General features: G+C 41.3%; 2 protein-coding genes across 3 annotated transcripts in view; one reads left to right on the forward strand and one right to left on the reverse strand.

Annotated features, from left to right (window-relative positions):
• LOC311064146 (disco-interacting protein 2 homolog A-like) overlaps positions 1-15,962 on the forward strand; it is a 183,313-nt gene that overhangs the window by 130,150 nt on the left and 37,201 nt on the right. The window lies entirely within an intron of this gene.
• LOC311064144 (sacsin-like) overlaps positions 142-15,962 on the reverse strand; it is a 49,411-nt gene continuing 33,590 nt past the window's right edge. The window contains exons 3-8 of one of the 2 annotated variants that reach the window (XM_084083920.1): positions 15,851-15,938; positions 15,495-15,606; positions 15,188-15,334; positions 13,384-14,812; positions 13,100-13,188; positions 142-11,373 (exon numbers count right to left, since the gene is read on the reverse strand). In XM_084083920.1, the coding sequence (XP_083940046.1) occupies positions 386-11,373; positions 13,100-13,188; positions 13,384-14,812; positions 15,188-15,334; positions 15,495-15,606; positions 15,851-15,938 (12,853 nt within the window). In that variant the 3' untranslated portion in view covers positions 142-385. The remainder of the gene's footprint in view (positions 11,374-13,099; positions 13,189-13,383; positions 14,813-15,187; positions 15,335-15,494; positions 15,607-15,850; positions 15,939-15,962) is intronic. The other variant, XM_084083919.1, reaches the window with a different exon arrangement.

Raw genomic sequence — 15,962 nt, forward strand, 5'->3', positions numbered from 1 at the left:
AAGAAAAATGCACATAGCAAGTGCAAATTTACTAATGACTAACCATGCCACCCTCTGCCTTTACATTCGGATACATAAGAAATCACAGCTCTGAAAAGGAAACGGACAAAGGATATGGATGATTTACATTTATTTTGTTAAATTCCAGTATTACAATCTCAAAATAAGTTTTCAAACGGAACAATATGAACTTGATGTACAAGCATGCAATTTTATTTCAGGTATCAATGGAAGATGTTTTAAGTTTTTCATATTTTCATCACAAAGGAAAATCTGAATTATTGGTCCCTCTATGTATTTATTTTGTTTACACAGTGTACATCAGATCACAATATGTATGGTTGACAACAATTTTAACAGTATCTTAGCCTACCATCTTGAATGCTTAATTGACATATGCCTCAATTTGACTGAGAATATCTGATGCCAGCTCCAGTGCTGGAGTTTCATTCTCTGGTTTGAACTGCCCATTGGGAATGAGGGGAGGGGGGTGACAGCTTGGATACTGAGTCTTCTTGGCGTCGACTCCCAGTAACTGTAGTTCTTCTACAACCTGGGGCAAATTAATAAACTGAGCTCTGTAGCGGGAAATTCTTTCTGCGAGTTGTGTAATGGAGCAATTGTTGACCTGTTGACCTGTTCTTTTGTACTCTGCAGCAATCAGAGCCTTTTCCACTGCTTGATGGACCTTGAACAGACACCACTCCGTGCTCCCACGGCTAGTGTCATTATGAGCGGCTGTGAGATCACAGCGAGCCTGTCTACACCAGCGCTGGGCCTCCTCTCTGTTTGGTCTTGGGACATTTCCATGATGTGTCCAGAAGTTATAACTGTAATGGTAGTCTCTATTGAACCTCTCTCGACCACGTCTGTGGCGCCTGGCCTCTTGATCCCACTCCTCATAGAAGTCTCTGAAATGTGTGTTCCACCGTGGATGGGAGTCTCTGTCATTTGTGTTCTGCCTTGGATGAGAAGAGTTTGACGATTTGCCTGTCATCAGCTCATCAATTCTGTTCTGCAAGTACCTGAATGCTTCAGTGGCGAGCTCTTCATAGTCTGGGTTTTTGTCCGGATGCCATCTCAGGTACAGACGTTTAATGGCCTTTTGCCTGTCCTCCTCAGAAAGAGTCCAGATCTCTGTCAAACATTCATCAATTTCCTTTTTGGCTTCTTCAAGTGTTGTGGGCACCGGCCTTGTATATGAGAAACTTGTAGATGATGCTTGTGAAGTATGTGGCACAGAGTGCACTTGCACTAATGACTTTATTAGTTCCACGCAAGTTGGCTTCCTCTCCTGTTTTGGCTTCTTCTCTCGTTTAAACTGATATAGATCGAGAGAGCCGACTTCAATGACCTCATCTTTCCCGATCTGTATTTTGAATCTGTGTGAATATAATTGTCCAGCAGGCTCTGGCAGCTTCTCAACAATAACTGCATACATGTACTCCTCGTCTGAAGCAGAGTCATTATAGCCAACGTATTCTCCTTCTTCAAAGTTATTGATGAAGCTCTGATCTAGGGAATCCTTCCATTCCTCAGGGATAGCAGTCCCAGGGGTGGGTGGACAGAAAAGAAGGTTCTGAGCTTCAGCACTGTCATGAATTCCGTTCACAGCCAGTATTTTCTGAACCTCCTCCAGTGAGTCACACATAAGTAACTGTCCAAGAACTGTTAGGTGGACTGAGGGAATGCTATTATCTAAGAGAGCATTGATCTCTTTAGTCAGTGTCATGATGACTTCATTTATCACTTTAGGATCCATGATGTCACTGTGTTTCAAGTAGAAAATGCAAACTTCTTCTCCCTTTTCGACATTGACCTCTGTTTCAGACTTGGTGTCATTTAGTGGTTGTTGATCAAACCAAAGCTCTGTTTCAAGGCTTTTGCAGCAGGCCATCTGAATGCTGCCAAACATCTGCTGGCACATGTAAGTTGCGCCTTCTTGTGTAATTTTGCCACTTGACTGCGCTCTGATGAGGCAGATAAGTCCATGTCTGAAGTGTATTGAGGAGAGATGCTTCTCAAACCATCCACTAAAATCACAGCTGGCTCCATACTCGCAAAGCAGCATGTGTGAATCCACCACCTTCTCTTCAGTATATCGAGAGAGCATTTTGGGCTGATTATCCTTTGGTAGCAACTGCAGCAGTTGATGTTGTTCATAAATATCACTGACCAAATGACATTGGTCAGTGATATTGAGGTGTTCAAGGAGGTGTATTTTGTTCTCCAATGCTTTTTCTAACCTGTTAGCCTCGAACACAGTGTCATTGAAATAGAGCATGTTTGAGGGGTACAACCTACCATCTTTTGAAGGAAGGTGTAAAACCTTTGGTAGTTTAAGGGCTGATTGGCTCCCTTGAGTTTTAATTAGCTGAAACAGTCGCTTCACGGCATGTTTTATAGTTATCAGCTGGTTTGCGTTGAGAGTTTGTTTATCACAGGACTCAGTGTAAATTGCTTCAAGGACATTGCAATACTGCAGTGCTGTTGGCTCCTCATTAACACCAATTGTTTTGAAGAACTCTGCATAGAGGACATCCTTCCCAGGAATTTTGTAGAAGTAGGGCCTGAATTCCAGGTCGCTGTGGAGTCCTAGAGAGGTCTCTTCAGTTTTCACCAGTTTTGTGTCGTTTTCAACCAGCACAACAGGGAGGCCAGTCAGTGAATGGCTATCAAAAGTATTTGTTTGTAGATAGGCATATGAAAGACGAAACACTTCAGCACGAGTTTTGATCAAGTCATTAGTTTGACATGGTACGTGACAGATGTTGCTGATGTTTGTGGTGACACATCGGCCAGGTGGCCTTTGAAGGGCTCCATGAGTCACCATTTGCATTTTTTCCTTCTTTGACCAGTAGCCTGGTAAAGCTATTATTGGCATTGAAGTCCAAATCAGATATTGATCTCTGATCACTTCATCACTTTCAATCAAAGATCCTCTGATTGCAACAGCAATTTTCTCAGCTGCAAGTGGCTGATGGTAGGCACACAGTTCTTTGCCAGTTGCTTTAGGAAAAATGAATTTGATGTCAGCAATTTTCTCCATCAACTTTTGGTTTTGCTTTTTTTGTTCTTCATTTTTGCTCTCTTGTGTCAAGGCTGTTTTCAACAGTTTTAATGACTTCCGTTTCAGCTCCTCAAGTTCAAATTGGCCTTTTGCCTCTCTTTCTATTTGGTATGCAAAATCTATGATCTGCTCCTTTGACACAACATGTTTCATTCCAAGTGCTTTAAGCAGTGCTTTCACTTGTAACTGCTGGTCTTCATTGAACTCATTCCAAAAGCTCTGAGGTACAAATTTGTCTTGAGGCAACATCAACTTGTACATTTCCACACTTTTGTCAAAGTAGTAGGATGCTTTCTCCAAGTTCCCATGGGCACTCTGAATCAATTTCACATCCTTCATTGAAAAGATTATTTTGCCCTGATGATCTTTAAATTTGTGATCATGCTGTAGTGATAACAACATTTTGAAACAGTGAATAATCTGTCTCTCTGTGAGGTTGTGTAGGACAGGCAAGATGAACTTCATAAAGAAGTCCAAGTCAGATAGGATTTGGATGTTCAACTGGTGAGACAGTTCCTCATTCTCAAGATTGTACTTGAGAAGAACTGTATTTCTGTGATGCTGCATGAACAGAGCTGGGAGTTCTTCAACTGAGATTAACGTCATGTTGAGGATGAATACCTGTTCAAAATTATCAAGCGGCACTCTCTCACCATGTATGGTTTCAAATAACGGCAAGGATGTGAGCTTTCTCTGATAATCCTGTTTGTTTATTCCAGATTGTAAAAAACATTGAAGTTTTCTTAACTCTTTGTCGGAAAGGTGGCGAAACTCACAATGATTGAGTTTGTAGACTTCATCTAATACCGCATTGGCATCATTTGTATTCATGAGTTCAGGGTATAAAAGGGAACGTAGCTGTGTGCCCATCTCAATGTAGAATGACCAATTAAGCTTTGTGTAGCCAAGTTTAAAGAGAACACTTGATATGTCCCCTTCTTTGCCAGAATGAATCACACATGGCATGTCTTTCATTGTTTGGAGAAATGGTCTGTTATTTAACCTTGGACACACAACAGGTATTATACAACAGTCACAGAACAGCTCCTTGACAGAACTCAGTGTCACAGGTGTTTTAGTTCCCCAATCTTGTGATGATGTTGATGTGAGTTGGCTTGTGAAGAATTGCCAAAGTTCTTTCAGCCACTTCAGTATTGCCTCATTTGGGACATGGAGGTTAGAGCTTGGATCAACTGCACAGTCTTGCAGGAATCTCTGAAGTAAAGGTTTTACATACTTCACTGACATGGGAATCGTCAAATTGTGGAGAAAGCCGCCATGTTGAAGAATCTCCTGGTGGGCCATATTAATAGGATAATATGCAAAATCTGCCTCATACTCAGAGAACAAGCCATCATATCTTGACATCAGCTTGGGAGAGTTACGATTGAACACTCTTAGAACTTTATCTTTTGTGAGAAGAAGTGGAAGCCCATTGATTGACCTACAGTTGTCTTTGTTGATATCTTTCAAGCAGAACTGTAACAGCGTGGAGCATCTGTTTTCATTTCTAATCAGAGTGGGTAAAGGTAAACTCTCAGTTTGGTTCGAGTCGTTGAAGTTTTTTTCTTTCAGGAAATTCCGCACAGTTGAAGGACTGACTGCATTCAATTCAATTCCAGCAGTTTTGAAACTTCCCCAAATTTCTGACATTTTTGTGGTAAAAGGCACTAACTTCATTCCAAGATCCTCTAAAATGGGATTCATATTGGTGCTCCATGGGTTCATCAAGTGAAGTGCATTAGTCAGTTCTGTCTTTCTGACAGTACACCAGTCAAAAGTAATCTCTGTAACTGTCCGATGTGCAATATTCTTTAATGAGCTCCGTACCACTGGAATAACATCAAGTGCTTTCTCAAATATTGAACGATACACTTCTTGTACCACACCATGCCAATCTTGAGCAATGTCTTTTGAGACAGTTGGGAAAAAATGTAAGTAGGAGGTATCAAGACCTGTCCATGAAACCTCATCAGTTGCGGGACAGACCTTCACTTCTGTAATGCTACCACGGAGGCAATGAATTAGTTCTGCATACAATGGAGCTATGACGTCCTGTTTTAAAGACTCGTTCCAATTCGTTTTCAAACTTTGGCCATCTGCTTTCCAAAGGTCCCTCCTGGAGGAATCAACCTCAAAGTTTCCATTGACATGTATTGGAAGTCCAGTTTTGCGTGGCAGAGGAAGTGAGCAAAAGACTCCTCCATTGAAGTCTCCCATTCTGACTGGCTTAGGATATACACATGCAGCTAGTGCTGCTTGGGGTATAATGTCTGAATGTTTCCTCTCTTTCCAAATGCTGCTTTTAAAGGAGCCAAACTGCTCTGCAATAATCCATTTACTCATCCTTTTGTCACTGGTTGAAATGCTGATATCATAAATGGCTTTGCATGGTGTTGCTGGTTTGTCAGATTGCAGTGCCGTGCATAGATGCTTTTGAAAAGAACATCTTTCTTCATTGCTGTTCTCTGAGAATTGTTTTTCAACTGTGAAGGTTGTGCAGAGGTCTTGCGAGTGTTCGTTTATTTCATGGAATTGTATTTTGCGGATGTTTTTCAGAAACAGGATCAATCCTTCAGGATCTTTAGACAGGGCTTTGGACAACTCAATCATTTCCTGATTAGTCACTTCCTGGTTTGATATTTTCGAGTTGTTTGCCATGACACCTGTTCTAAGAGGCAGTCTGAACATGGTGCCATCTTCAAGTGCAAATTGATCTGGAAGAAATGACTTGTAGACATCATCATACATCTCCTTAAAAACCTTTGCCAAATTGTAACCACATCCAGCAGGTTGTTTTCCTGACGAGCCTTCAATGTATTTCTGATTTGGATCAGAAATGCAGAGTACTTTATCCCCAGTCACGATCGAAGGGCAATCAGTCAAATGGTAAACAGAGTTGAATCCAAGACCGTATTTTCCTGTTTTCCCTTGAATGTCATGTTTTCCACCTTCTCCTAGCTGTTGAATGCCTTTCAGATCTGCATCACTAAACACCTTGTTGTTGTATACACATAGTGCCGGACCCTGTAGCTGGTTCCACTTCCTCCCAAATGTTTTCTTCGTGCCATGCTGCCTTTTGTCCCAAACAAAGTGGATTTCTGTTGCCTCTGCATCATCTGCATTTTGGATGAGCTCTTTCAGGATATCCTTCTTGGCCGGATAAGCTGAAATTATGTTTTTAATTCGGACAGTCAGTTGCTCTCGCTGTTCAAACTGAAATGCAAAGGGTGAGATATTCTCCACTAAATGATCTTGCAGAGTTTGATGCCTGGTTGTTTTAATTCCAAAATACTGAGCCATGACACGTGGGATATTCTCATGGCACAAAGTGACAGTTGCAGTGTCTGGCATCCAGGGGCTGTCATTGAAATATAGTTTGCTTGCAGGCTGTAAAACACCATGTTCGTTAGGTATGAGGCAGTCACTTAGAATTTTCTCTTTAGCTTCATACAATCCTCTGTTTAATATTGTTAGGCAAATTATGAGATCAGATTTTGGAAGGGGGTTGGATCCATGGAGAGTATGCAGTGTCTTGAGTACAGTGAGACACTGATCAACTGTGAATTTCTTTTCAACACCCACACATTCCCACAGTTTTGTGAAGCCTTTGAAGACTGTTGGAAGCACATGGAGATACGGTTTTGCTTCAAATTCCGCATTTTCGGCAACTGATTTCACATGCTCAAACTTGTCCCCAACAAGAATAAACGGGAATGAATGTGCAGTCTTTGAAGTTAGTTTGGAATCCTCCAAATAGTAGAGCCACTGATCCAGAAACTTGTAGCATTCATAGGCTATTTTGTGAAGTGTAGACTTGGAATTGTTGAATGATTTTGTTTCCTTACAAGCTTCTTGCAGCTGCTGAAGTACCGTCTCAGGTCTCAAGTCAGAACTTTGATGAATTCCCAGAATCTTGAGGACTGGATCAGCACTGTGCAGGTTCAGATTAGAACGATCTAACACAGGATGTATCATGCTTACAAGGTAGCGGCATTGGTCACTAAACACATGAACAGGCTTCCAAAGTTGTACCATTTGGTCTTTTTCACTGTTTGGAGGAAATGCTGGAATAAATGCGGTATTCCTTAGTAGAGCCCAGTAGGGAGAGCCCTCCTCTTTATGAGAACTCCTCAGAACTTCAAGGATGCACCTCAGATGTCCATAGGCTTTGCTTTTGTCTTTGCTCCAAACACTGGTGATATTGTCAGCTCTGTCCAAGATGTCTTCCAATGGGAGTTGGTGATTAAGCATTCCCAATTCCAGAAGCCGCTGAATCCTTTTGGGGGAACAGAAGTCACTTTCAGTCCCTCCAAGCAAGCGTCCTTCGTTATTATCAAACAGGCAAGCTACTTTCCCTGATGGATTCACAAGCTTCTTGATATACTGGAGCTGTCCACTCTGTGTGGGAATGCACGGATACAACTTAAGTAGATTGTCAATTGGTTCACTGTTGAGGTCAATAGCATGCAGCACAAGAGCATTTCTACTCTCAGGGTCCATGGTACTCAGGTTGCTAAACACCACTCCATTGTAAAACTTTTCCCAGTTACACATTCTGCTCTGTAGGGCCTTTTCCAAGCCAGCATCTCTGAAGCTGTTTCTCACCCACAGTGGAAGAGGAACAACATGATTTACATAGCTCTGACACACCTTCATTGCAAGCATGCCAATCTTTTTGTCCTCTTCAATGCTTTGATGTAAAAATATAGCCTTGTCGATTGAGCACCAATGTATACCATCACTGAAGAGATCAAGGGGCCTGCTGGAGTACTGGCAGATGGCAAAGTACAAGGCATCTACCAGAGGCTTGAAAGTATCACTCACTTTCTCCCTGTCAGGCCAAAAGGTGTGATAACAGTAACTTTCCAGCTCCTCGTTTTCAGCCATACTCTTCAGGGTTAAAAGTACTGTGACATATGCCGTGGCTGTAGGATCCTTAAGAAGAGCTTGGTTCCACTTATGTTTTACTCCAGTCTCCCATAAACCTTTGCGATTGGAAGTCACAGCAAATGCTCCATTTATATTCACTGGAAGGCCAGTGTGAATGGAAAGAGGGAGGAAGCAAAATGCCTGTCCAACTAGATCAGTCTGTGATGTGACCCATTTCTTGGTTTTTGGATCATTGTGCAAGGGTACAGCGATTCCCCCGACAGGCAAATAGAACTTGGCTTTCTTGTCATCTTCAAGGGCCATTTGTAAGGACTGCTCTGTCCCGAAGCAATTGTACAGAAGCCAGGCCTGGACATTAGAGCCATCACAATGTTGGGTTATTTCGGCAACACTGACCGTGCAGCAGTCAATTACTTCTTTAAAATTTTCATCAAGTTTCATCAGTTTGTTCTCAGCGTCACGCTGCTTTAATGTATGGGTTTCATCTGGAATCGCCGTTTTTTTCAAAACTTTTTTGGAAACTGTGAAAATGGTTTTGATATGGTCATCTGTTGGAGGAGTTGGAGCATTGTCTGCAATGTTTTGTAGAGATATGGTGCTGACATTCTTCAGAAACAGCAGGTGAGTTTGTGAGTTGTTGGCTAAGTGCTGCTGGAAGGTGTCAATACTGTGTTTTTCATACACCTTTGCACAGATTTCAGATGTGAGAGCCTCTTCACGTGTCCGGAAAGGTAGTTTGATCAGAGTACCTGGGTAGGAATTTGTGGTATTTTCTTTGGAGAAATTGCAATCAAAAATGCGTTCATACGGTCTGAACTGACCCGAAAACCAATGCAAGAGTCGCTGTTTAGAGAGGTCCAGCTTGATTCCAGAATTTGTTTTGCTTTTGATATGCTTCTTCAGGTGGTTGACATTTGGATCAAGAATGAGAAGATGGTTGCCACTGAGGATAGAGGGAACATCTGTCACGTGATATACAGTGTTAAATCCAAGTCCAAACATCCCAATTTTCTCAACCATATTAGCCTTTGAGGCGGCTCCTACCCTGACTATGTTTCCCCAGTCATCTTCTGTGAATAGCTCATTATTGAATGCCCAAAGACATGGGCCTTGGCAAAGAGACATGCCAGGGTCAATCAGACTTTCAGGAGGGGCATTGTGGACTCTGAAATCCACCATGAACTTGCAGTCTTTTGCACGAGCATCCTCAGCATTTTGTATAAGCTCTTTGAAAATGTCATTTTCTTCATCATATTCATTAAGAATGTTCTTAATCCTTGTGGTTATGGGTTCATGCTGCCCACATTGTTCTATTCCCACTTGTTCTGGACTGAGGATGCGGGTGCTCAGAAGTGGAACTTTCAGCCATTCAGCAGTTGCTTTTGGTATCTCCTCATGGATCACATGAAATTCTTCCTCATCGTTATTAAGCGACTCCAATCCCTCTCTGCTTATGTCACAAAAGACTGTTGTTGACAGTGGTTTGAGGGTAAATCGGTCAGCCTCTGCCCTGACGGGCACCGGGATATCACCACTAACAGACTTCTTCTCTCTCCATGTCCAGTTAAGAATAGCTATTGAGACATTCAGCTCAGATGAACGTGCAAACATCTCTTTTCTTCCATCAATGCTTTGCTTGATATCATTAAGTATACCCATTATTTCTTCATCTGAAAGGCCTGGCCTTAGTCCAAACCTGCTCAACAATTTCTCATATGGTAGAAATTCTTTTGGCACCTTCTTAATGTAATAGCTCAGATCTAGACTAGGTGGGTAGTCAAGAACAAGATCCCGAGGGGAAACAAACTGGTTGTGGGTCCATAGCCAACATTCACCATCCGTCATCACTTTTTGGAATGCAGAAATGTGATCTTGCATGTGTGTGTAAATGCTGTGCAACTGCCTCTTGAAGTTAGTATCTGTGTCTGGAGTCTTCATTGTCTGTACCAAGCATCTCAATGCTGAAAAATTCTCTTTCACCTTCTCAGGTGGGGGTAAGCGATGGAGACCAAGTTTGGTACCAACATTCTCACTGAGCTCTCCTGTCAGGGGCATTACATGCCCAACAATGTCCTCATACATTAAATGCCTTACTTCATTTGGGCAGAAGAGGCCTTTTCCGTTGCCCTTACTTAGTTTGTTCTCATCGCCTGGTTCAACACATGGGATCCATTGTAACACAGAGAGACATTCAAGCTGCTCTTTTGAGAAATTGGCCAGCAAATCATTGGTATTCAGCAGTTTTAAAAGCACATCAGACTTTTGAACAGCCTCCTTTTCAGAATGTGAATTCAATTTCTCAATCTGTGTGACAGCTTGCAACAAGAGGTTTGGAGTGACATCAGTCATTTTAGTCAGCAATCCAAGCTCTTTTAAGCTCCCAAGCATCTGTGAGGTCTCCGTATAAACAGATGGGGGAAAGAAATCTGATCCAAAAAGAACTTTGAATTCTTTTATTCTTGGATCAAAGAAGCTTGAGGTGCGTTTCAGCTCTCCATTCATTTCAATGAAGTTCAACTCTTTCAATCGCTTTTTCAAAGCATCATTCTGAGAGAAAAGGATGTTGCCATGTTTTAGAATCCAAGTCATGATTTTCACTACATTTTCTTTGCCAAAATCCCTCCTTTCAATTCCATCGATTAGGAGGCCAGTTGCTTCAGCTGTATCCAAGAGAACAATGTTAAGCAGTAGAAGTAGTCTGCGATCGGCTTCTGTAGCACACTGTACAACTGTATCAGGCATGGGGAGATATGTTGGTATTTTTGGACTTGAACTTAAAAGTACAGCTTTTTTAGACTGGACGGCAACACATCTTCCATCCATGGTTTGGAAAAGAGGCAACTTTGACAGGACATTTTTCTCATTGACTGAAAGAGAATCCAAACCAGTAAGATAATCTTTAAGTTCTTCCCTGTTTTTGAGAGGGACAGTCTTGATTTCATTGATGACATGCTGACAATCTAAGTTCACAAAGAGTTGCATGACACTCCTTGGAGATGGGCTTAACACATAAGTGTGAAGGTCCTCGTGCTTCAGCCAGTCATTGTCTTTCACAACTGTTCCACCAACTGTTTTCACAATTTGAACAATTTGTTCTGGCAAGCTGGTTTGTTTGTTTTCCTGGAAAATTAGGGTTGAATTCTGTTGTAATCTTGCAAGTTGTACGGTATGCTTGACGTCATCTCTGGGTTTAATGGGAATTAATGGCATGTCATTGAAACAACTTAGATCTCTGAAGTGAGTATTGAGAAACTTCCAGAATTCTTGGAGCCACCCTGAGGGTGGATGCTGGCTATTGCCAATCTCCCAGGTAACATGCTTTGCCTTTGTTTGTTTCCAATCATTTGGCAAATACCTCTTTGCATATTCAGCCACATCATTTGCATTGAGGTTGGATATCTTGAACAAATCTGGAATGAATGAATGAATGAATGAATGAATAAACCAATCAATCAATCAATCAAACAAACAAACAAACAATCTGTGTGTGTGTGTGTGTGTGTGTGTGTGTGTGTGTGTGTGTGTGTGTGTGTGTGTGTGTGTGTGTGTGTGTGTGTGTGTGTGTGTGTGTGTGTTTGTGTGGGTACATACACACATGAGCGTATGCTGACGGCAAACGCTACGCTACGCTAGCCCCGTCCAGTGGGTACATCCACACATGAGCGTATGCTGACGGCAAACGCTACACTAGCCCCGTACACACCCATGTTAAGTTAGAAACCGGAAGTTCCGGTCCGGTTTTTCCTATAACATGGACGGGACTTCCGACTTCCGGGCGTCAAGTTGTCGCTCATGTGTGGATGTACCCACTCCAATGTTAAGTTAAAAACCGGAAATACCGTCCCGAGTTGCTTCCGGAAAAGCACATCCGGGTTCCGCTCTGGTAAACGATCACCCGGAAGTGATAGGCACCAACCAATAGGAGAGATACTTCCTGTGTTCTCTCCAGTGGGTGTGTTTATCTCTTGTAGTTTCCTTACAGGGGAAATGCAAGGCAGACGTTCCAGCACGAACACAACAGTATAACACATGCACTCTATTTCAATACATGTAAACGTCCTTATTTATTTGTGGTGAATGGCCTGAATACTTTGCACTGTTTAGTTGATCCCTTATGAATAGCTTATGTGAGCACAATAAAGAATTGAAGATTAATACATTAAATTACTATCCAAAATAAATGAGAAGTTTCTTTTTATTAATTCTACAGTTTCACGCACAAACGTGGGCTACAAAAAACGAAACATCTCTGTGCTTTATTGTCATAAATTCGACTCTTCTACCATATGAATCTGTCAATCATAATTATTAATGTAATTCACACGTATGTCTGTATTTGTTGGTTTGTTGATGTGGGCAACGAGTCTCCTTTTAGTTTGTTTAAATGTGTTTTCTTTACTGCTTGTCAGAATTAACTTAAGTGTTAACTATGGTATTCCCTTATGCCAGGGGTCTTCAACGTTTTCAGGCCAAGGACCCCCTAGCTGAGAGAGAGATGAAGCACCTCTATATTGTATAAAATTGTGTTTAAGATAAGCTTGTAGATTGGCTATTTTTGGCTCATATTCCCCCGATGCTGGGGTTCATGTGGTTAATACTATTCATAATTATGTAATGGTGTTTTAAATTTGTCAAGGCACCTTGACATAAAATATTAATATTATCCATTGATATGAAAACATTAGCTAATGTTTTCATATCACTTGATAATATTAATATTTTATATTGCACATGCATAATGTTTTCATGATGTGTAGTGTTATTCCTCTGTCCTAGCACTAGTCCAAGAGAACTACACTTCCTGAAAGACGGCGCTGCCCACCAGCTGCTCAAAGCTCCGGAAGTTATCAAAGTAACGTCGGATCCGGAACAAGGCCTAGCGTCACGTAGCGTAGCGTTTGCCGTCAGCATACGCTCAAGCGTGTATGTACCCTGTGTGTGTGTGTGTGTGTGTGTGTGTGTGTGTGTGTGTGTGTGTGTGTGTGTGTGTGTGTGTGTGTGTGTGTGCGTGTGTGTGCGTGCGCCTGTATGTATGTGCCTGTATGTTTGTGAAAACAAAATGTTTGAACTGTACATTGTAGATGTAATTATTGAATAATTATTATATCATTGCATTGTACAAAATAATATCCTTACGTTTTGTGGCTAGATCTTTCAGGTGGGTAAGGCAAGGTGTACTCAGATCACTGGGAATGAAGAGATGTTTGCAGCCTGGCAGCAGGACTCTGTAGTGTAGAGCAAGAGTTCTCAATGATAGCAATGACAATAAAAAAGTGCTCTACTAGAGCTGGGAATGACTACAGTGATATATTGCATTTTTTAAAATGATTTTAGCTGGTAAATTGATTGTAGTTTATAGTCTATATAGCATTACACCATGATTGTTTAAATAATAATAATGACAATAATAATAAACTTACCTTGGAAATTCATTGCTATCAATGAAAGCAATGTCCTCTTCTTTATCTGTGAAAGATCTGAAAGTCCCATCACTGAGTGGAAGGAGCTGAAGGCCCTGAAGTTCTCTGTATTGTCCATCACTCAAAATGTATTCCAGAAGTAAGAGCTTGTCCTCTTTGGAGATATGATGCAAACCATTTCTGTGGAGAACTGCCCTTAGGAATGATGGCGTCACATGCCTCAAGGGAATATGGTGTTGATAGGCATCCTTGATAGCTCTTGCAACACTGTCTGGTAATGTGACAAGATTTTCTCCGTAAGAAACCAGAATCCTCTTAATGGCGGCCACTATTTCAGTGCTTGTTGAATGATTGCAGGGGAGCAAAGCTTCTGAAAGAGTGACAAACTTTCTTTCATCTGCTGCAAGAGAGAGGACGGCAACATTCTGCCTGAATAGGCGTTGGAGTACATCGAGTGCAATTTCATGCCATTTGTCTTTGTGCTGCATCTGGCTGATGTCTGGCCAAAGATCATATACAACGGACGCAGGGAGTGCCTCGTCTTTGGATAGTTTGACAGCATCTTGGAGGATCCTGAGGTATGCATGTGGGAGAACGTCTTTTACTAGCAATTCATTCCACTGAGCAGCTTCATCATATTTCTGGTCTTCCTCCTGCCACTTGATGTGTCTTCTGTTGTCTGTGAGGCCAAAGCATGCATTCACATAAACTGGGAGTCCAGTCTTGTTGGATTCGTTGTTAGGTAGGGGCAGAAAACAGCTCAGCCTACTGTCAGTGGAGTGTCTCTGCTGACAACATAGAAATGCCAAGTCAACTTGAGGACGAAAGCACAACTTTTTTGCTAACGTATCAAGCTTTGCTATGTGGCCTTCTTTCATGCAACAAGATGTGATGAGCCACTTCTTTGTCTCTTTGCGGTCTTCTGAAGAAAAGCTTATGTATTTGAAGCTTGTTGAGCCCTGGATGGCTAAATCATCAGAATCTAAAACATCTGTGCCTTGCGAGCAGGTCACTTGAACTTTGATGTTAACCGAGTTGTCTGGCTTGACATGGATCAAGGACACAGATATAACATTTCTCAGAAAGAGTGGGCTCAAGTCTGCATCTGAAAGGAAGCTGTCAAAAAGCTGAGCGACTCTATTGGTGTCGTACACATTATCAGAGATCTCTGATGCTTCATTGCGCAAGGGGAATCTGAAAAGTGTCCCGTGAAAGAGCTGGTCTCCTGTGATAATGTTTTGCCAGGTCTGCTTGCTCACAAGAGGAATGATGTCTTGAAGGGGGTGGAATTGGTCACGTAAGGTCATTAAAGTTTCCTGGTCTTCTGTATCAGACAAAGACCATCGAATGCCTCCACTTTCTTTTCCAAGTAGCTTCTCTTGGGGGTCTAGCAAGGCAATGTGTCCTGCACTGAATATACATGGTACATCTGGAAACATAAATAAGGTATGCTAAATGTAAATGATATTGACAAGGAAATATATTTGATATTGCATTGTTTTGGCTGAATGTTGCAATAAAAGTATCCATCACAATATTTACCTATACAAACCGACTTTTAAGCATTTAAAAAGAAACTTGCAGATGTATGAATATTACAGTATATCTGCAACATACTTTTTTTTTACTCTAAGTTTTTTGTATGGGAAAAAACAACATATTTCATTACATTTTCATTGAAATTAGTATCCTGACATGAACATTTTAATATCTGTCTATTAAAGAGCTGAAGAGAAACACTGGAAACACCCTTTAGCAATGATTACTATCAGAATATTTAAAACTTGTTTTTGCATTGTTTTACCTGTTATGTGGTAAACAGAGTTGAAGCCGATCCCAAACCTCCCAACTTTGTTTGGATCGTTGCGCTTGACACTCCTTCCTGTATTCTGAATGCCTTCCCAGTCTTCAGCAGCGAATACAGCGTTGTTGTAGGCATAGAGAGCAGGGCCTTCAAAATATTTAGTCAGTTAACAAGTTATCACATAAGGTTTATTTCTTTGGTTCTCAAAACTGGTCCAGCTGATATTTTTTGGATAACTGACAAAAATGACAAAGATCAGCTTTGAAATGTTTGACAATACATAGAATTGTCAGAAAGCCACACATACCTTGGTATTTCCCCAGGTCATCAGTCCAAAGAGTCTCTGTACCGTAGCTCCTCTCATCATGGATGAAAATAACTTCAGATGCTTCAGCATCATCAGCATTTTGGATCAGCTCCTGTTCAGACCATTGCAAATGACAAGAATGTGTGTGTGTGTGTGTGTGTGTGTGTGTGTGTGTGTGTGTGTGTGTGTGTGTGTGTGTGTATATATATATATATATATATATATATATATATATATACACATTGAGATTACTAATATTAAGGTGCAGGTTATATTAATATGAGCAGACATCAAGATACTAATAATACTAATAATAGTAATAGTAACAGTTTTAGCAGAATGTGCACTGGTCCTACCTTCAAAATTTGTCCACCATCAGGATATCTACGTAGAATATCTTTCAGGTAGTCAATGAATGGAGGAGCTGTTGCACCAAACGCATTTCTAAACAGAAAAACGTGATTAAGC

The sequence above is a fragment of the Gymnoscopelus microlampas genome (genome assembly GCF_963454915.1).
Source record: "Gymnoscopelus microlampas genome assembly, chromosome: 17".
NCBI lineage: Eukaryota > Metazoa > Chordata > Actinopteri > Myctophiformes > Myctophidae > Gymnoscopelus > Gymnoscopelus microlampas.